We start from the raw sequence: 20,914 nt of genomic DNA on the forward strand, positions 1-20,914 counted from the left end.
TATTTTTTAACTATTCACTGTAAAAAATATAAAGCATTTTTGGGTCAAAAGTCATTTTATAACTCAATCAGGGTCCTCTGTCTTTCACTTTTCCATCTTCTGTCTGACCTGCTGCTGCTAATTTGAGTCCTTTAGACCACACTTAAACAAATAGTCTTGCTTTGGAGAATACTGTATGTTCCAGGTAAATTATTCCTTCTGGAATACCTGAAAAAAATACCTGTGATGCACAACATATTTTTTAATTTATCTGATGCATCTTCACACTGCAAAAACCCCTTTTCCTTGCATGACAATACTTTTAGTTTAATTATGTACATTTAAAATTAGGCTGTCAGATGTGCAAGTACCTGTCCCAAATATTGCTTGTCCTTCATCTATTAGCTTCTAAACTTGAGTATCAAGAAAAAAGGAACCTATAAAAGGAGTTTACAAATATTTCAGATATACTGTAGTGCAGTCAGTGTTTTGGAAAGAAATAACATGCAAATGTACAACAAAAAAACAAAATAAACTCACTCATGTTAGAGAAAATTCTTTAGTTAAAATACAATAAAATAATGATATGTTTATAAAGCTCTCGTTATATATTTACACATTAAATGCAATTAAAAAAAAAAAAAAAGTTAGGGTTTAATTTAACTTAATTTAAGAAACCCCATTACCACAATGACCACTTTCTTGCCCAAACTTAACAAGTTAGTGTTATAGATATTACTGTTTTTTCAATGCTGTCTATTGGCACCACTATGTGCAAACCATGATAAATAGAAATACACAGAAGTAGTGACCTTCACACAATCATTCAGCTATCATACAGCAGCTAGCATGGTAAAGACTTAATAATTGTATTATAGAGGTTAGAATGACCAGCACTAACATAACCCCTTGTCAATAGCATGATTATATTTTTATGTGCATTTGCTGCTTTTTGTGCAACTGTTAAGTGCAATGTTTTGTTCTATGGACCAGCCACATGGCCGATAAGGTAAATGTTGTCGTAGAGGTGCCCCACAAAATCCTCACTGATGTTCTGAGCAGCACGGCGAGTGTTTCGAATGAACTCTCGCTTTGACATTTTGTTTTTGACATGTGGGCTGGACAGGTCGATGGACAGCAGAATCAGGGAGTAGCAAAGTACATTGACTGCATCTGGAAAGAGTGCACAAATGGAAACACCAGTTACAATGTGCACTGTGTTTTTTAGTAAACTCATTCTGTAGTTAAGAATCCCAATATAGCCTACATTTACCTTTTAGAAGATAAAGGCAGCTGAGCTGTGCTAGATGTTATTAGAATGAGGAATTTTGATTAGATGTACTGGCTTTCACCACTAATGCTTTAAGCCTGCATGTGATAAGCTGCATGTGATTCGCCTGAGAGTCAATGACATTAAGGGTGCAATACCAGGGTTTCCAGTATTCACTTTTACTGATGTACTGTTACTGACAACTCGTAGCAAACACACACATTGATGTAGTGTACAAAACAGGAAATACAAAAATATGGAATGGGTTCAAATGGGTAAATCCAAAATAAAGTCATTGCTGCTAGGATATGTGCAGAATTAAATCAGTTAACATAATGCTGTAAGCTTTTAATAATGTTTTAAACTCTATAAACGTGTAATACTTTATAAGAGAAAGAGCAACTGTGTTGTCATATCTTGTGCTGATAGGGAGCAAATATTAGGCTATTTAGGTACACTGTTGGGTGAAAAGAGACACAAGAAAACTGAAGTGACTTGCTCAGTGTCTTGTCCTAATCTGGGAAATTTCTCAGGAAAATAATTTTTCAAATCTAAACATATTGGGGACTAACAATGGCATAGCATCCTTTAAATATTAAATCATACCAGTATTTTCCTAAATAACTGATTTATTTTCACCTTATTTTAGATCTGCTACTATTTAGATAATTAAAATGATTCCCTCAAGAAAGACATTATATTTTTTTCAGAAGAACATGACAAAGATTAACACTAAAACAATGATTTTTACCTGGACTTAGACCAACCTCCCTCACCAAAGCAGGGTTGCATGCACAGAAGCGGTGTGAGAATTTAGTAATGAGAGTCTCAAGGTACTCGCCACGCTCCTCTGGTGCGTGAATGTGCCGGAAAAACTCTCGCAGTGCATTGGGCAAGAACTGGTTGCTAAAGTTGTGAAGAGTTACAAGCTCATCCAGGACATCCCTCCTGGACAAATCAAACAAGTAAAATGTTTACAAATAGAATGTAAAAACACAAAACCTTTAAACCAGATCACATCACATTTTAAATACACTTTGGACTCTTTACCTTTCATCAAGATATATCCTTAACATCTTCCAATTTAGTGTTCTTGTGTAGAATATAAACTTAGCAAGTTCCTTTGGGTGGTCATTCAGAATACCCTTTGACATAAAGTACTCAATTCCCTAAAACAAAAACAAACAGTAACAAACTGAAAAGAAAAAAAAAAAAAACGCCATGGAATTCAACATGAACACAATGCTAATAAAGGTTATGTTTTAGATGTATGATGTACAACAAGGTGAAGTACAAAAAGCATACTTAAAGATACAATGAGCTTGACTTACAGAATATTAAAGTTTGTCTTATGTCTGTTTTGATCTTGTTTTAAGTGCCAGTTGTGTCTGAATTTCCACGTTAACACATGTGATAATTAATAAAGACATTTATTTGCCTTAAAATTTTTGTATCACGTTCAAACAGCATAAAATGTATTTCTTTTTTGCATGTTATTCACAAAAGTTTAATGCATTTATTAATGCCAATGTATTAAGACGAACTAGAAGCTGCCTTTAAAAAGCACAGTACTAACTAACACCACTTCACAACAGCGATAAAAAATTGTTCCAGCATTTCAAATTGTTTAGTGCATGGATTTCAGTGAAATCCCCCAATATCTTTTAATATTACATTATATTAAACAATCAACTAAATATAGGTAAGCTAGTGGTACATATTGGTGGTGGAGAGCACATTTTTCATCCATGACTTCAAACACATAAAACTTTTCAAAAGGAAAATCTTACCAGAGGTATTTTATACAATATATGAAAGAAAGTACAGAATTGTACATACCTTTTCCATTCCAATGTCTCTCAGAGGGTGACAACTGTGTGTCATCAATGAGCTTATTAAAATTTTTAATAAATATAAAAATACACTTACCAATAAATAACAAAGGGACTACAATCACTGTTTTTCCTATATTTTACTGATTGTGTAATTTTCAAACTATAATGATTTAATAAATTTGAAAATGTAAAAAGTATTTAAAAATAAGAACACAAAGACCTAAATTGCCTATTCTAGAACACAGAGTCCATCAGCTAGCCTGCAGCTTTGGTATTTAATATACAAAAGAAAACCCAACTGGAACATGTGGCTATATATGTGTGTGTGTGTGTGTATGTGTCTGTGTGTTATGGTAAAAAACTCAGAATTCGGTGTCAATCTTACATTTTAATAGTAAATGTCAACATTTACCAAGTATGGTGGTAAATGTCTGAAATTATGAAGAAATAAGAATGCTTTTCAGACATTTACCAGTTAATCTTAAGATTTACAGAAGCATACTGGTAAAAGCAGGTATATCAAAGAATGTATTTATTGTCAATTAACAAAATAATCATTAATGTCGAAGAATATTTATTTGTGCGTACACATTTTCCATTAACAAAAAACATTGATGTCGAACAATATACTTATTTCTGCATAAACATTCTCCATAAACAAAATAATCATTAATAAGCTTAAAGTAATGCACAACTGTGCAATTCAGCATGGTGCTGAACACTACTGTGATCCACTTATGCAGAACAACTAACATTCTGGTAAACGTGTGTATAAAACAATTCACAGTGGTGTTGTGTTAAATGCTAATTAAATAATTTAGGATCTTCATTTTTTCAACAGAAAACCACACTTTGGTTATGATACAAAATGGGACGAATACAGGCACTAATAGATATATTTACTTACTGCAGCATGGTAGACTCTTGTGGCACTTGGAGTTATACAGGGCTCCTAAAGTCTTACATTGTGTGAAATCTTGGTTATTCTTGAGATTTACCACTAAATGTCCGAAATAAAGCGTTATCATGTTTATTTCGGACATTTACCGGTTTGCTTGGTAAATGTTGACATTTACTAGTAAATGTGAAGATTTGCCAATATTCGTACTTCTACCATAACATATATACACTAAAATGAAATCACTGAATACACTTTGAATACATCAATAAGTTGATTATTATTGTCAAAAGTAATGATAAACCATTCACTGGGTATAAACATTATAGACAACACTATCATTTCTACCACTTTAAAAATAAGTAAAATAACACATTGGATGTATTTACCTCATTAGGGTTGCCGTTGAAAGTAAGACTGCCCTCATCTAGCTGCATGTAGAGTTTTCTGTAGGAGAACTCAGATGGCAATCTCCTATTGTATATGGAACAATGACCCCATGTGGACTTGCACTGTCTGAAACAGAAAATAAAACTCAACTAGAAATGTTTTGTGAACAAAACACCCCTGGGGACTGTACAGCATGTCTGCAGGAATAGTTTATAAACCATTTATATGGTCAGTATCAGGGAGTCAGTTTTTAACTGGACAACATGGGTTATGAATCCTGACTGTATATATTTCATAAAACAGCTGTGTAAAGACAATAGGCTCTATTCTCTGTTACTTTCTTTCACAGTTTAACATACAAGAATGTTTACAAACACTCAAAAAGCAGTCCCAAAATGTTCTGTATCTTCAGCCCAGAAACTAGTCACATGACCGCAATATGGCAGCCATCTTAGGTCAGAGGTCAATGTCACAATCACCAATACATCAGGATTATATAAACATTGCAAATATAGTCAGTACCTCAAATGGTCTCTTGGGTTCTGAGACTTTAGTTGTGTGATGGGGCAGTTTTTAAACGTACTACTTTATCATCTACATTTAAACCCTGGAAATATAAAGTCTTACTGTATCCATTGTTGCCGTAAAATAACCACATTTTATTGCCTAAAAAAGATCTAGAATACCTAGAATTAATTGGACATAAATGTACTGTAAACAGATTTTAATTTCACACTGGCATGTGGATTAAAGTAAATATCCGTGATACCCACCCCCTATCCTGCCCACTCTGACATGCTTTTAAAAAAATGTTTACAATTTCAGTGAGTCACGAGAAGCTGTCTTTGCAGTCTGTTCTTTACACGTGACAAAGTCATTGCTACTGGTTTCTTCAAAGTAACATCAAAAGTCACAGTGGGTTCCAAATGGATTTTAACCAAATTCCGTTACACATAATGTGAATATATAGTTCACTTACCCTTGCCACAGGTACTCGTCTTTACCTAGGTCCTGCCAGACACATGATGCCAGGCAGAGGTCAGTTGCATTCAGGTAAGACAGGATAGTAATGCTCAACTCAGGCGGAAGCATTTCTAAGTCAATGAACCCTTGCTCCTCCTTGGATTTCCTAGCTTTCAACAACTGGTAGACCTCTATTCCGCCCTGGCCCTGTCTGTGGTGGTTCACATTATCAGCAGTTGCAGCCGTCCTTCTCCCACACTCCCTTAGAAGGTAGCCCTGCTCACTGTCTTCTTGCTGAAACTGCTGGTTTCTAGCCACTCTCCACAGCACCTGACCCATCTGCACACCTGGAAAACGACAGAAATTATACCCTTAAGAAACCCACAATATGTCTTTAGGCTATTTATTTGCAATGATGTAGCCTATCCACTGATAAAAAGAAAAAAATAAATCCTCCATGGAGTATTTTACATTTTGCTCAACATCATGAAAACAAAGACTGTTACTACCTGTTATTTATTTTAAATATCACATTTTATTAAAACCTTCTAAAAGCTTTCAGGCTAATAAATCATGTGGTGGATATCTATTTTCTAATCTTAAATAAGTGTAATAATAGAGTACATGAAAACAATGATGTTCAAAAAGCAGTTTAAATGGACTGATTCAGCAACTTTAATGAGGATAATGCCTACCTACTGTACATTCAGGATAAAATACTTATTTTGTTTTTCAATCCAATCTTTGTTTTCAATTACAAAAAAAAAAAAAAAAAGGACACTTACTGTAGAAAAGTAACTGAGCCAATGAAAAAACAGTGGTCCTTGTCAGACTCGAGAGATGAGATTCATACTATGTGTCTCTAATCTGCCCACTAAACTGTAACAAGGGAGCACTGAATGCTTCGCTACTTAAAAAAAAGACATGATTATGTACAAATAAACATCTTTTCTACTGAACTCATTTAAAGTAGATGTCAAATCAGGGTACATTGTGCTACACACATTGGTGATACTTTAAAGCATTCTTATTGGTCAATGGGTAATGTTAATGACAGGATTTAGTGTGGATTATTGTTTACTTCACTTTAATTAAACAATAATTACAATTAAATTACAGACTTGAACTACACTGATACCAATTTAGTGCTATAATATCCCAGATGCCAGACCAAGACCTAACCATTTAGTATAATGTAGTCCACACTTCAAGAGGGGGGTGATCTCAGGGAAAAAGACAAACAACATCATGTGCACTAATAATGTGCATTCATTAATAATAATAATAATAATAATAATAATAATAATAAATAATAATAATAATAATAATAAGTTGGCGCCACTTAATCAGGACACTGATAATCAGGAGTTCTGCTTAAATGGGACAGAACTCTGGGAGATGTTATTTAGGATGTTACTTCGTTTAATTGGGATACATTATTTTCAAATGATGAACGAAGATCGCTTTTTTAGAGCAAGACAGGTTTACATAGCACAGTGCAGTGATTACATTGTGATTTACATGTTGTCATCATGGCTGTTGAGTTAAAGTTTCTCGGGCTGCTGCTAAACCCAGGACAGAACTCTCATGACTCACATCTACAGCTGTTCACAATCAACGCAGATAATGCACTTCTCCACGCTGCCTTTCTGTATAGGACTCCAATTAGAAATATCAATTATTACAAATATTTCTTGGGAAAATGTGGCAATTACCTGCCCATTATAAATGACATTTCAAGCAACCACAGGCAGCTGTCATCAGTTAACTCTGCAAATACCACAAGAGACATTCATCATCATGGTCCACTAGGTGTATGACACCTACTGCCATGCCAGTGTGTTGGGGGGTAGTGTGTATCTTGGCACTGCTTATGCAGGTCTAGTAGGAGACAAATGCATAATAGTGGCACCAACATCATACTGAACCTCTATGAATTCCACTGCCATGACCAGTGTATAGTGTGGCATCAGTATGTTGGGTGGGGGTTGGGGAACTGAATGCATGGCAACATGAGGGCAAATGTATGTATGGTCAATTGTCAGACACAGGTGCATAACAGAAGGACTACCAATAGTACTGTAAGATGAATCTACTGTATGTCCTAACAGCACTTCTGTTGTATGGAATTGCAGATGGTCAATGGCATAATATAGTCTTTTGCATGGGAGGAAGGGGTGATGGGCCAGCATTAGTGTTCATAGTAGCATGGATAAGGGGAATGGGAGCACTTTCAGAACAGGACATCTATGTGACAGATGTATCACACAATGATATTGTCACCTGCAAAAATGGAAGTATATGAGTTATGAAACATGGGCGAGTGGAATGTGCTGTGTCATATCAGTGTCAAAATTTTTCAGTGCCATACTTGATGGGCAACAGAATACAGTTCAATGAGAGGGATGGTCTCACCGTCACAGTTGGGCTGTATATGTTGCGCTGTAATAGAAGTATGTTCTGTATTCACCAGTGTTTTTGGACTATGTTGACAGATAGCACACACAGAGAGTTGTATGTTGTTTGTCTTAACTGATGATGGTTATCTTTGGCTGTCCTTTTTAATATCAATCCTAAATGATGCATTACAAAGTTTTTTGCAAAGAATATAATTGCATACAACATAGGCCTTTTTTATTTATTATAATAATAATACATTAGGCTGATATCTAAAACAACGAATAATGATTGAAAAGAGAGGACCTATTTCAGAAAACATGTCATGTTAGGCAATCCAGATAGTCAACATTTTCTGTTTTACAGCATTAGTGTTTGACTTTTACAGGACATCTCATTCATCTGCCTGACTTTAGACTTGCTGGACTTACAAAAGCTTTTTTTTTTGCTTTGTATTACAGTGTACTTTTCAGTTCACACCAGTGCTATTTTTCAGCTTGTATTAATTCCACAGCTAGTGTTCCACCATTTATACCCAGTAAAACATTCCTCAGATGTTTCTAATTTCCTTAGATATGTGAAGTGGGTTGGATAGGCTAAATGTCATTGCAGTAATATAATCAAACTTGTTGTTCAACATTCTATTCCAGGAACTTGAGGAAAGTGCTTGATGAACTACATACCACACTGAAATAAATACAGTTTATCTGGCTACATCAGTGAGAATTTACATTCAAACACAAAGTATTACTTGACAATGACAATTTTTTCTTTTTTTTTTCTTTTTTACTTATTTACAATCCAATACATTCAGTAAAAGGTACTTTTTATTTACCACAATAGTATTTTTATAGTTCTGATTGATCTTGTTTTTAGTTCAGCTAATTGCATTACATGATAGGTCACAAAAAAGTATACTTGTATGTATTAAGTACACTTTTAAAGATTAAAGATTCTGAAACATGAGCTATAGATGACCTTTGGTACTAATACGATTGATCCTTAGCCAGCATCACCACCTGGTGGATACAACTGTAACTGAACTATTTTAAGTTTAAAAAAATCTTTAAACACAGTCCTTGCTGCAATGTTTACAACATGTTTACCATAAATCATTTAGAGCAAACAAATCAAAAAGTAGCATTTACTGTTATGATTCACTTAAATACTGGAATTTAGAAAAGTTTACTTGTAAAAACAGGTTGAACAGTTTTATTTAAATAGTTTTTGTAGACAAGAACAGTCCAAGCTGATTTTTGCATGTGGTGCTGCTTAGAATTTACAGTGGTCTTCGAAACTCAATAAGTTAACCAAGATTTACTTTACAGTCCAATGCAACTTGACCTCACCTCTTATTTCTTCATTGTAGGTTTTCTAAAACTCTTCATCATCTCACAGGTCCCTTAGCATAATTTCAGAGTTTACCCTTCAGCTTCTTTTAAGAAAAGACGACGTTTAACAGTAGAAAAATTATGAACTTAAAATTATAGGATATGGTTATGCTTGATGAATAATTTGCAGTGGTAAAACATTTTTCAATTCAGCAAATTCTTGTTAAAACAAACTCAGATTAGACTAATTTCCAGATCGTATGGATTTTCTATAAAGACCCAACAAAATTTAGCAGTCGATCATTGTAAATTACTTCTAATAATACAAATTAATTTAACACAAATTTCATATTAGTGCAAATTATTTTGGAGCTCTGCCAGGGAAAAATGTGAATAAAGCAAACTGTGGATGCAAGTCGTCAATGTTGCTGATTTGCTTAATACCCTGATGTTGAGGACACCCTGTTTTTGTGGTTTAATAATGCCTGTGATCAGAATGGGACATGTAGGTTTCACAGTTCATTTGCCGTGTATACTATTCAAAAGTTCACTTAGGGCCACATTTAACAGCCTCTCGGATTCATCATACTGTAGCGTGCACAGGGGAAGGCACACTACAGTATGATGTAGCGTGCCTATGTATGGATTGCCTCGCCCTGTGTGATGCGCCTGCCTGCGGGAACTGAGATCACTACATTGGTGTCAGGAAGTGAACGCAGGTACCCTGGCACGCATTCGTCAGACTGTAGCCTTGTGAGCAAGTCCGGGGCGGACTTGAGGATGGCAGGGGAGACTGTAGCATGCACGGGGGAAGGCAGAAGCAAGGCTAGTAGGTGACGTAATCACATCCAGAGATATATGCCTGATATTTCATCCTTGCAAGGGAGCCGGCTCTTTTGTACAGCGATTTCGGCGCTATGCTTTAGTGTGAGAGGTCCCAGTTTGTCGCCCGCCCTCTGCCTGTGTGTGGATTGCCTTGCCCTGTGTGATGCGCCCGCCTGTGTTAACCGAGATTGCTACAGTATTACTAGCAAAGGCCACCCTTGTTGAAGGGCCGCAGTCATTTTGATCAATTTAAAATAAACGCTGCCGCACTAAATTGAAGTATTACAGCATTCAGCCAGTTTACACAAAGCTATAACTGTGAGGGAGACAAGTTCCCCATGAGCATGCTATAGGTATGGGGAAGTGTTAACTTGTTCCATTCTTTGATTTTTTATGTATTTAAGTGTTATACCATGAAGTATAGAGTATGTTTGACCGGCACTGTGAATTGAAATGACTCTCCAAAGCCTATGTCCATACCATAAAATCCCTTTGACGTAGCAATTGGATAACACAACAATTTTAGCCACTTAATCCCATTAATTCAATCCAATGTTGATGATTTAATACTTTGCATAACAGTAAAGCAGATTTTTTTTGTCACACAATTTCTGAACAAAACTGTGTCTCACGGTAATACATACTATAATTTTATAACAGTAAAATCCTTTGTCATATATGAATCGTATTGTCATTAATATAATATATATTGATATATAAAAACTTCACGTCCTTATATATATATATATATATATATATATATATATATATATATATATATATATATATATATACACACACACACACACACACAATGTTTAAAATCTATGAATACTTTTTTTGAAGCCATTATCTGTTCATGTTTGTTTCTCCATGTAGAGGCGGGGGTTACACTTAATTTCACATGTAATATTACAAAATATTTATTATCTTGCGAACTTTATAAAAAAAAGAACATATAGTTTGATGCTTTGGTGTTATTGTAACACGAGCACACGATACGCATTCTTTAAACAAAACAAAAGACTGGACCAATGAAACTATTCTTGGCTCCCTAGGATATAATTGTTAGGCTGTTTGCTTGGTAGTTTAATGGTTAAGGTTGTCATAACAATATATTCCTTTCAATGTAACGTTACACAATGTCATACAGTAAAATTTAAAACAGAAAAAGTTTTGCGAGCATCAGTATTTCTCAGTCGTCTTTTAGATTCTCTCAAACTTGCTAAACGGACAATACTCAGCACAAAATACCCTAGATTGGTCTACAAAAACAGAAAATAGGACATTCTGATTGGTTATGCTTCTTTTCAGTCAATTCACTTAAAGTACAATAATAGGTTGAGTTACTAAATGAGCGCCACCTACCTGTTAATGTCAAAGTTCCACCGCCGCCGCGACGACACCCAATTTGAGTATTATTAAAAACTTTTGCAGTAATATTTCCGTTTATCACTTTCTAAAACGATCCATTACAACTAGAGCCTGAGAAGCTCCAGGAATGGCGACCTGTCTCTTCGTGTAGCCGCACCACACTGTAAATGGCAAGGCTGAGCTGTAAGCTGAAAACAATGCACCTAACCCTTCCTATCTGTCACAAGCTCACCCAGCAGTATCAGCAGCTGTTGCTGGTTTGACGTTTCTAGTTGTTGTTGGTGGAAATGACGTACAATGTCAGGTAAATCTAAGGTTATCATTTATATACTGTAACTGTAAAAAAAAAAATCGCCGATTTTCTCAAAAACAAAATTAATTAAACAAGGGCTGTAGATTTGTAATATATATCTATATATCTATATTATATATATATATTATATATATCTAGATATATATATATATATTATATACCAGTCTTGTCCTCCTAACGGACAAAGGACACACAGCTTACACGCAAGGAAAAATGCATGTCTTTTTTTTTTGTCGTTGTCAACACTGCAGCGCCCAATCAAAGGTCTTCTGAACCCAATCGCGCCTGTCTTTCTGTTCAACCGGCAAATACAAACCGAAAAGACTGTATCTAAGGAGATTCTCTTTCAGCAGGAAAAAGCAAAGTTGGTTTCAGCAACCCAATAACGTTTACTAATATAATATTCCGAGTACGAGTTAACATTCATATTAATTTAGTAAACGTGGATTTATCGTGTGACTGACCAGAAACAACAACTTCTGTTACCATACATTTGCAAAAGATTCAATTTCAGATGTGTAATATATATATATATATATATATATATATATATATATATATATATATATATATATATATATATATATATATATATATTCTGGGGCATGTTATGGTAAAGATCGTTAAACTGCCAAAACGTATTCTGTACAGTTACATCACCAGGCCTAGATGTATTGTTGGTGGTTTGTGATTGTAAAGTTTAAGGTGTGTAACTAACTTGCGATTTTTGTATTCTGTGTACTAATTTAAGATGCCCAAGTATTTAAACGATCTTGTGTTTAAAGTGAACAGCTGTAGCTGCCCTCCGTTTGCCTCACCCTGTCTTGTACATTAAATATTGATGTTCTTCTTGTATTTAAACATCTTTCTATTCAGATTCAGTCTATTAGATAAAGAAGATGGCAACAGGAGATCTGAAAGGGTGTCTTCGAAAGCTTCACCAACAACTTCGCTCTCTGAACTATGACAAAGATGTAGATTATGCTGGGTAAGAGGCAGGCTTTAACAATACATTGCAGTTTTGGGAGCGATGGAGAACACAAACACCTGAATAGAATTGCACCTATTTTGTTAAAAAAAAAAAAAACTAAAAGAAATAGGTTTGACTTCTGTAAATGGTCAACACTTATGGTACAATACTGCATGACACCATCTCCCATTCCTATAGTTAGTTATATTGGGTGAGAAAAATGCTTTACCTTATCTTTTTATTTTCATAAAACTATGTACACCATGTACAAATTATGTACTCATGCACATTTTGCAGTAGTTCATAAAAAGTGAATTTAACATGCCATTATATGCTTGTATTTTGGTGCAATTTGTAAGATGGAGTTTTCTGTGACTTTACCTTACTGCTAGAGCAGTCTTCTGTACATTTTATATTTACAGTTACTGAAGTGGTCAGGTGTATTGAAAAAATTTAAAACTGACTGATGTGAAGTACTGTACCTGTACCATTGACGCCAATTTAGTGGTCAACAGTTGTGCATTAAAAGCCACTACCTAGTGAATAATAGTGTTATGATAATGCTTTATGTTTAACTAGCTGGTAGATGTTGTGTATTTATTGATAACCCAGCCTTTGTAACTTTAGAACACTCAATGGTGGTGCTGTACATGTAATAATGCTAAATTATATGACAGTTGTAAACATTGAGTTTATTTTGTTCAAGTTTTTGGTGTGTGTCTGATATCCCCTTACTTATAAATGACAGACACTGATGGAGGCATTAGGCACATTATTTGTCAAGAGGTACAATCTCTTTTACACTTTTCAGTGAGAACAATAGAAGTTCAATTTGTAGTTGTCTGAGAAGATAATATTTACCCAAACAAAGTTGTTCTTCCTTGTGCTTATTTTGGCAAAAAGCCAATTAGAATTTGAGTTTTGAAGCAACAGAAACAAGCTTATTCTGTACAAGAGAGAGAATCTGGACAAACTGAAGAATATACTAAAACATCAGTAGAGCAATAATAGAATATATCCTTGGTTGGCAATTGGCCCAGCCATCACACTAGAAATTGATTTACCATTGGAAAAAAATAAAACCATGTCTCAGAGTTACTTTTTTCATGCTGTGACCTAATGCAAACTTTCCCTGAACTTTAAGCAAATATGTAGAAAGCTGAGCAGCTTCCTCTTAATTAAAGGACATTCTGTAAATCATCTTAAGGAAAGGCTACATTAACCAGCTCTATTCGCTAATAGGAAATGGAATAAAACCTCAAGTACTCTGTGATTCTTTGAAGCTATTTTTGTACTGGAAATTCCCATGTAACAAATGCAGTAGTCTGTAACCAGATGTGGTCAGACTATAGGGCAATCTTTTTGGAAGAGTAATGCATTTGTTAAGTGTACATTTACTGCACAATTAAATGTAGCCTACATTTGTGTTGGCTTTAGTTAAACTGTAATAGGTTGAATACTGTTAATAATGTAGGCTTTAATTTATTTGAGCCTAAATATTCAAATGGATTATCCAAATACTAGTAAAATACCAGGAGCTGTGAATTATTTTATACCATGACATTACACTGACTTTTTGCCGTGTTGTTAAGGGCATGCTAACCAAGGTTTTATAATCAATTTTTGGGTGGGAGGGGGGTAGTTATGCAAATATTTCAAAGATAACAGTCAGTGATACTGGTGCTGCTTCCTGTTACTAATCACTGTGTTGTATTTAAAACCCACAATGGTCAAATAGTAATCAGATGCTACTATACAGGGTTATATTTGTAATATTTGCATAATTACTTAAATGAAACACTAAAATGTTCTCATCACAATACAATGGTGATCAGTTATTATGATAATATTAAAGTTAATAATATGTACGACAATGTATCACACAAATATAAAGTTTGTATCCCTGCTTTTACATTGTTCAATTACAATCTTTTTTGCATCAAATTTAATAATATTACCATGTCACGGTAATAACATATAGATTTGGTTGGGAAACAGATCTGTTAACAGGGGAGTTTATGACTGAGTTGTCAGTTTCAGATATTGTTATGTATTTAAATTTGTTTAACATTATCTACATTCTGTTTTACAGTCTAGCAAGAGGAGATCCTGCTTCCTTTTTACCAATCGTGAGCCACGCATTCATTTCTTATTCCTCATATTTGGCTGACTATCTTGTTGGATGTAGAGTGGAACTCGCAGGAAAGAATGATATACGTTTTGTTGAAACTGTCTATAAGGTAAATCAAGTGCACCAGTGGAATGTTGTCAGTTGAAAGCAATTTGAAACTGATGCTGTTCTTGTAGTTTCCATTGACAGTAGAGCAAAATCAACGTAATTTGAACTGGGACTCTGACGAGTTTGGAGTATGTAAGAATTTGCTCGAGCCCAGCCTCTGATGGAGAAAGTTACCAAATAAGCACCCACTGTGAATGCAGGTTTTAACTGTGGATTGCAGAACAACATTTAAGCAGAACAGAGAGTTACATAAGAGACAGTGTTCGACCTTTGGGTAACATTCAATTGAAGATTGGATTGTAGACAGAAGATGGAACCAGTGGCAGCCCAGTTTGATATTGGAATGAGATGGATCCAATTTTAAATATTGGATCACAGTGCAGATGGAAACTGGGCATATAATAAATATTGTACAATACAAATCTCACAAACTCACCAGGTCTTTATTTGTCAGTTGACTTGCAGCACATCGGTCAATAACTCTTACAGATCCAAGGAGTAATACCAGTTGTGTATGTTCAAATTACATTTTGTATATCCAGTTCTGCATGAGAGGGATTCGTAGTTTCAGCTGAACCACATAGTCTTAAATGCTTCCAAGCATGAAACAGTATAGTAGCACTATAGTAAAAAATAAAAAAGATTGTATACCCATTCCAGGTGCTGCGGGACCAGTTTCATTATAAACCAGTTTTATCAAAGCAGCAGATTCTCCAGTGTGGATATGCAGAAAGAAAGATCAACATTCTTTGTGACATTATCAGCCTTGTGACAAAGAAGCACAAGGAACTGGCACATCTTGATAAGGTAATTAAAATAAATAGTCAAAATTGTATGGGAAATGTAAGGTTTTATAATGTATTATACCCCTCAGGGCATTAATAACCACATCAATTAATTAGGTGCCCAATAGTGACTATCAAAACTAGATCTGCTTGTAGATTTTATTGTTTCTGATGTACCAGAGGATATTTAAACTGAAGGCATAATGAGACACTTGGTAATGTGTCAGTATACTCCTACTGTGTTTTAAGCCTGATAATTACCTACATTTTTCTAGATAATTGCTTGCTTGGACTTGGTTGTTAGAAAATGTGTATATCTAAACACAAGTAACTTTCCCTTTTACAGTAAGGTAACCATCTGGGGCAGACTGCTAAAAAGACAACTATATTGAAAGATAAAGACAAATAACCTTAAGCTGCTCATTAGTTTGTGATTTTAAAGATACAGTTTTTACCTTGGGGTGTGGCTAAGGTCTGCAATAGCTGGGCTGCAGGCCAAATTATGCATTTACTGGAGTAGATAGATAATGTTAAAGAGGCTTTGTCTGACACAAGTCATTAGGCTCACCCCATTTCAGGAATGCCCAGCTATTGTAGCAATCAGACAAAATCGATTCCATAAGCACACATCTGAAATGGCAATTACCATATATATAAATCTCTGAAATTTTCTAAAAGCTCTTTTAGGGTTCAGCAGTAAGTTACCCATACTGGACATGACTGATTGGATACATCATATTGGTAAATTTGTTTCGACATCTGGACATATTTTTGTATCGTCTTGAAATTCAGCGTACTTTTCATTTTTAATTGGTTCTGGAAATTGTTATAACAATAACATACTGCAAAACAAGTTATTGTATTTAAAGAAGTACTAACAAGCAATATTGTCACTGGTCCTTTTATTCTAGAAGATCTTTTTGTTCTTTGCTTGTATTTTATACCTTTCATTTGCAATATGGAGATATTTCAATGACATTGCTATTTTATAGCTAAAGTTTTCCCTTATAGCAGTGTTCTGTAGTTAAAGTCCTTTGAGTGGTATAGCTGCAATCAGACCGTTATGTACAGCAAAATCACAAATACAGCATTTTATTAAGGTGTTGTATTTGAAATATTTGGACAGCCTGGATTGTGTAAAAAATTTTCTATAATATCATTACAGGCTAAGGTCCAGCCAAAGAAGAGAGTGTTTGCCTCCTCTAGTGTTCAGCCACAGACACAAATCGTGTTTCCTGAAACTTTACAGCCTACAAACTTGAAAGTAAGCCTTGTATGTATATGTGTATGCATGCATGCAAACAAAATGTTTAAAGCTAATTTATTTTTTATAGTATGATTTATTTTTTTTTTTTTTCCCCCCAGACAAAATCTTTTGTGGAAAAACATTTGCCAGTAAGCCTTTCTGTAAATATACAGGCACCTTCATCCTCAGTGAGTTGTGACTCCGAGGGTTCCGATAATGATTCCTGCACATTTGAGGAAGATATTAATACAGAACAATTGGTGCAAAAAGTAAGTATACATTTGTTTCTTAAGATCTGTTTGTCTTTTGATTATGGAGTGACAGTTTTCTGATGGCAGTGACTGTATGGTGCACTGGATTATCATTCAGATTTTCAATGCATATATTAGTTCAATGTTAAGAAATTGAATTGAAAGAAACTGGATCAATATCATAAATGGATCACGTTATAGTGCAGTAATGTGCCTATAGTGAATGATGCAAAGAAGCATAGAAACAGGTATTCAGTAATCATTTGCTCCTTTGTCATGTTTGTGAATCTCAGTCCAAGTTTATTAATTGTTAATTCTCAGGCTGCAAATGAACATGTCCAGTTAAAGTCCCTGGAACACCAGCTTGCTGAATGTCAGAACAAGCTACAAAAACTTTTAGTGATGGAGGAAAGACTCAAGGCTGTCGAACAAGAGATGACAGGAAAAGTGATTATAGATAGGAAGGACTGGAACAACCTTGTAAGCAGAGTCGTTTTACTTGAAACAGAGTTAATTTTACGCTCCAGAAAGGTAAGTTTAATGGCCATCTTTACATTAGTGTTCTTTTCAGAGTGGATAAAGTGCTATTTTCAGAGTGGATATAGGGTACTATTCTGGGGAAAGGATTAATGTTCTGTACGTAGCACAAGAACATTTACGAATTAGAGGCCATTTGTACGCTTCCAAAAAGCTGATAGATCTAAACCCATTAAGTTTGGGTCTTAAAGGATCTAAGTGGATCTGTCTCAACATGACTAGGTAACCCATTCCATACCCCTACCACTGTTATCTGCCCTGAAGTCAATCAGTCAAACTGTATGTTTAATAGTGTGCAAGATTAAACTTGCCATGTCCGCTGCAGACAGTTGGGGGGAGCATTTGGTTTAACTTGTAAAGGCTTCAGTAAGTTTCAGGCTCCCTCTTGTGGTCACAGTGATTTTTTGTTTTCATTTTTTCTAATTATTATTTTAACAGATTCCTCATCAACATTGATGGTAGATGTGTGCATGTATGTTATATATACTATATAATATTATATATATATATATATATATATTATATATATATATGGGACATACTGTGGCGTATATTTCAAGTCAGTCAAATGTTTTCAATGTAAATCTACATTTTTTTTTTTTACTAAGAGGGGTCTATACTTCTTCCCCTACAAAGAAGGGGTGTTTCTAAATTCCAACTAGTTAAGGTTTCAATTAAAGTAAACTTGTGTGTAATTGTTTATTATTATTATTATTATTATCTAAGTTAGTTCAATGTTAAGCATATCTAGTAGATAGTAATTTAATAGAGGCTACTATATTTACAGTATTTAAATGTAAATTTAAATTTACATTCTGGTATTGCTAAAAAAGTTTAGATTTATAGAACCCTTTTTATAGATAATATCTGTTAATGAGACAGGCGTGTAAGTGACATTAATTCCCTGCCACAGCTGTCAAGTCAGAATTAGAGGTATTAGTAACATGAAAAAGTGGAACAGTCACCATGACTTAAATCTACTGTATGCTCCTGTAAAACCGTCAGTTTGACAAACAGATGTCTTTTTATACCCTCACAATATCGGACATACAGACAGACTGCTCTATAAATCCACAAATTTGTGCTAAACAAGATCCTTGGTTTTGTTACAGTTGGACAACCGGATCTCTAAAGTGCGATATACAGACGTATGCACTCCTCTCCCCCAGCTAATCTCTCAGTGGGGAAATGTTACAAGTTGAGATTAGAAAGATTAATTTATGATATGCCCCCACCTGAATTAAGGCAGTCATTTTAGATAGAATGACTTCTGATAAGTGTGGCAAGGAAAGCATGATACTTTGTGTTAGACAAAGTCATTTTCATCATTACCTTTAAAGCATCGTGTAATTATACTCTACTGTTAAAATGTAGATGACAGTTTTTAGGCTACAGGTTCCATCATTTTAAAGGACTCATTTGTCATTTTTTTATGCGTTTCTTAAATTGTCTAGTAGTTTTTTAGCCACATAATGGCTTGAACAATTGTTTAATGCTTTCAGTAATGCATAAAAATAAGCAGTGGGGTAAAAAAAAAAAAACTATCCTCTGTACTTTCAACTGATGTTTTCATTTTTGTTTTTGCCTAAACTATAAATCCAGTTTTTTTTTTTTTTTGGTTAAATACAGAGTCGAGATCTGAGACGCCAGAGATCAATCATCATAACTCGTCTGGATATAGCTCAGTCCTATCCACAGACACATCTCCTAACGCCACTAACATTAATTATCTTGTTTGGACAGAAGTTTCAAAGGTGAGTATAACTGGCAGCAGCTTAGCTACATTCCTCTGTGAGGTCAAGGGTACAAACTGCCATTACACTCAGTGATATACACTGCTGGGAATCTCAGAACTATTTAACAACATGCTTTACAACTGTGTTCGCTACATAGATTGGCTTCAGTTGACTTTTTGTTATTCATTTGTTTTGTTCTCTCCTTTGTCTCTTTAACTTTGGCTATAAATTAGTATATAGATTGAGTAAATAATGAGTGATTTTTGTTTTATTACAGGCTACTACAAAAGAAAGACTGACAAGAATAAGCACAATGTAAGTATTGGTATCTAAGGTTTCAGTACCTACTAACTTAACTGTAGTTATGTAATTTTAGGTTGAACTATGGTATGGGAAGTGTGTGGACAGAATGTACTTACTGTATGGTTGTAAACTGGAGTGTGTGTATATATATAGATTAGTCATTTTTGTTTTCTTTCAGGATGAAAGAAACTGAAGACTTGCTGAAGTGTAAAGAAAATCCTTCTTAGATCCATAATCAGCCTTCTCGCGTTGAGTAATATGCATTGTTTGGGAATAAGGTTTGAAGTACATAGTTATTATAAGTACATACATAAATTCTATTGTCTAGCATAAATAAACAAGATTTTTAATGTGCATCCCTTGTTGTATGATTTTAAATTAGTTTTCTTAATCATTACTCATTTGTTATTATGAGTTACACTTTCATCAAAAAAACAAGTTTCACATTTTGAGAGATTAATAAAAAATAAAAGCATTGCACGAAAGGTAACTTACGATTATAAGTCCACTCCCCTAATATCTCTGCAGGTTGAAAGTGGCTTCTTGTGCATTTTGTGGCACACAAGTTTACTATAATAATGGCCTGTCCTTTGATGGTAGTGTGTTGGAAGATTAAATGACAGAAAATGTAAAAGGAATCCAGGTGTCCTTTAACATTTTTAGAATTGATTTTTCATTGTTTATTTTGTGGAGGCCACTAATTGTAGTAAATAGATGTTAATTGGAAGTTTCCAGAACCATGCTTTGATTAGTATTTATTTAGGTATTTTTGGTGCCCCCTTCTGATGAGTATAGAGAATGTGAAAATTGTTGATATTCATTTTTACTTGAAATTTTAAGGCCCTATACAAAGTAGGTACTGTGTCTGCTCTTTCATAATAAAAAATGTGTTCATTTGTTTGTCTTTCTTGTTTTTTTCTGAAAATAACCAGGCCCAGTGGATGAAAAAGGAGTGCTTTGTTTAAGTAGTTAGGAAGCATGGTAAATACTTGGATTATGCAGAACGCAAAAAGTAACAGGATGTTAAACAGGTAAAAAAAGAAATTAATGATAATATGCCTGACTTGTAAGTAGTTAATTCTCTCATAGTGGTTCCCTTATATTTTGGAAGTCTACTGAGGGTGGCCATCTGGCTCCAGATTTACTGGACTCTGATTTACGGAGACTAAATGGATTTTCAAAGTTCCCCATAAACTGAAAGTAATTTATGTGTAAATTAGCTACACCTTTGCTGGGATTAATCCTGTGGCAGAATTGCTGTGCATAGCAAAC

The 20,914-nt window shown here is 34.6% G+C and overlaps 2 protein-coding genes across 2 annotated transcripts; one reads left to right on the top strand and one right to left on the bottom strand.

The window, feature by feature from the left end:
- Positions 1-549: 549 nt before the first annotated feature.
- LOC121297305 (F-box only protein 8-like) lies at positions 550-11,518 on the bottom strand. Its single transcript, XM_041223549.1, has 6 exons — positions 11,257-11,518; positions 5,352-5,682; positions 4,372-4,498; positions 2,300-2,418; positions 2,001-2,197; positions 550-1,152 (listed from the first exon to the last, which is right to left on the bottom strand). The coding sequence occupies exons 2-6, from the start codon at positions 5,672-5,674 to the stop codon at positions 962-964; spliced, it is 957 nt and encodes a 318-aa protein (XP_041079483.1). The 5' UTR covers positions 5,675-5,682; positions 11,257-11,518; the 3' UTR covers positions 550-961.
- Positions 11,519-11,838: 320 nt separating this feature from the next.
- cep44 (centrosomal protein 44) lies at positions 11,839-20,503 on the top strand. Its single transcript, XM_041270091.1, has 11 exons — positions 11,839-12,091; positions 12,452-12,563; positions 14,638-14,785; positions 15,445-15,591; positions 16,735-16,833; positions 16,935-17,084; positions 17,388-17,672; positions 18,716-18,800; positions 19,233-19,357; positions 19,617-19,654; positions 19,821-20,503. Exons 2-11 carry the CDS (start codon positions 12,475-12,477, stop codon positions 19,867-19,869), a joined length of 1,215 nt encoding a protein of 404 aa, XP_041126025.1. The 5' UTR covers positions 11,839-12,091; positions 12,452-12,474; the 3' UTR covers positions 19,870-20,503.
- The last annotated feature ends 411 nt before the right edge of the window (positions 20,504-20,914 follow it).

Source organism: Polyodon spathula, chromosome 2 (assembly GCF_017654505.1).
Source record: "Polyodon spathula isolate WHYD16114869_AA chromosome 2, ASM1765450v1, whole genome shotgun sequence".
NCBI lineage: Eukaryota > Metazoa > Chordata > Actinopteri > Acipenseriformes > Polyodontidae > Polyodon > Polyodon spathula.

What these genes read in the sequence shown, in the direction of transcription:
- LOC121297305 (XM_041223549.1), bottom strand. Translation starts at nt 5,674, where the DNA reads ATGGGTCAGGTGCTGTGGAGAGTGGCTAGAAACCAGCAGTTTCAGCAA. An exon ending in AGGATATATCTTGATGAAAG is followed by an intron (nt 2,198 to 2,299) that starts GTAAAGAGTCCA and finishes TGATTTGTCCAG; the next exon opens with GAGGGATGTCCTGGATGAGC. An exon ending in GGAGGTTGGTCTAAGTCCAG is followed by an intron (nt 1,153 to 2,000) that starts GTAAAAATCATT and finishes CACTCTTTCCAG; the next exon opens with ATGCAGTCAATGTACTTTGC.
- cep44 (XM_041270091.1), top strand. Translation starts at nt 12,475, where the DNA reads ATGGCAACAGGAGATCTGAAAGGGTGTCTTCGAAAGCTTCACCAACAA. An exon ending in TACAGCCTACAAACTTGAAA is followed by an intron (nt 16,834 to 16,934) that starts GTAAGCCTTGTA and finishes TTTTCCCCCCAG; the next exon opens with ACAAAATCTTTTGTGGAAAA. An exon ending in CTGACAAGAATAAGCACAAT is followed by an intron (nt 19,655 to 19,820) that starts GTAAGTATTGGT and finishes GTTTTCTTTCAG; the next exon opens with GATGAAAGAAACTGAAGACT.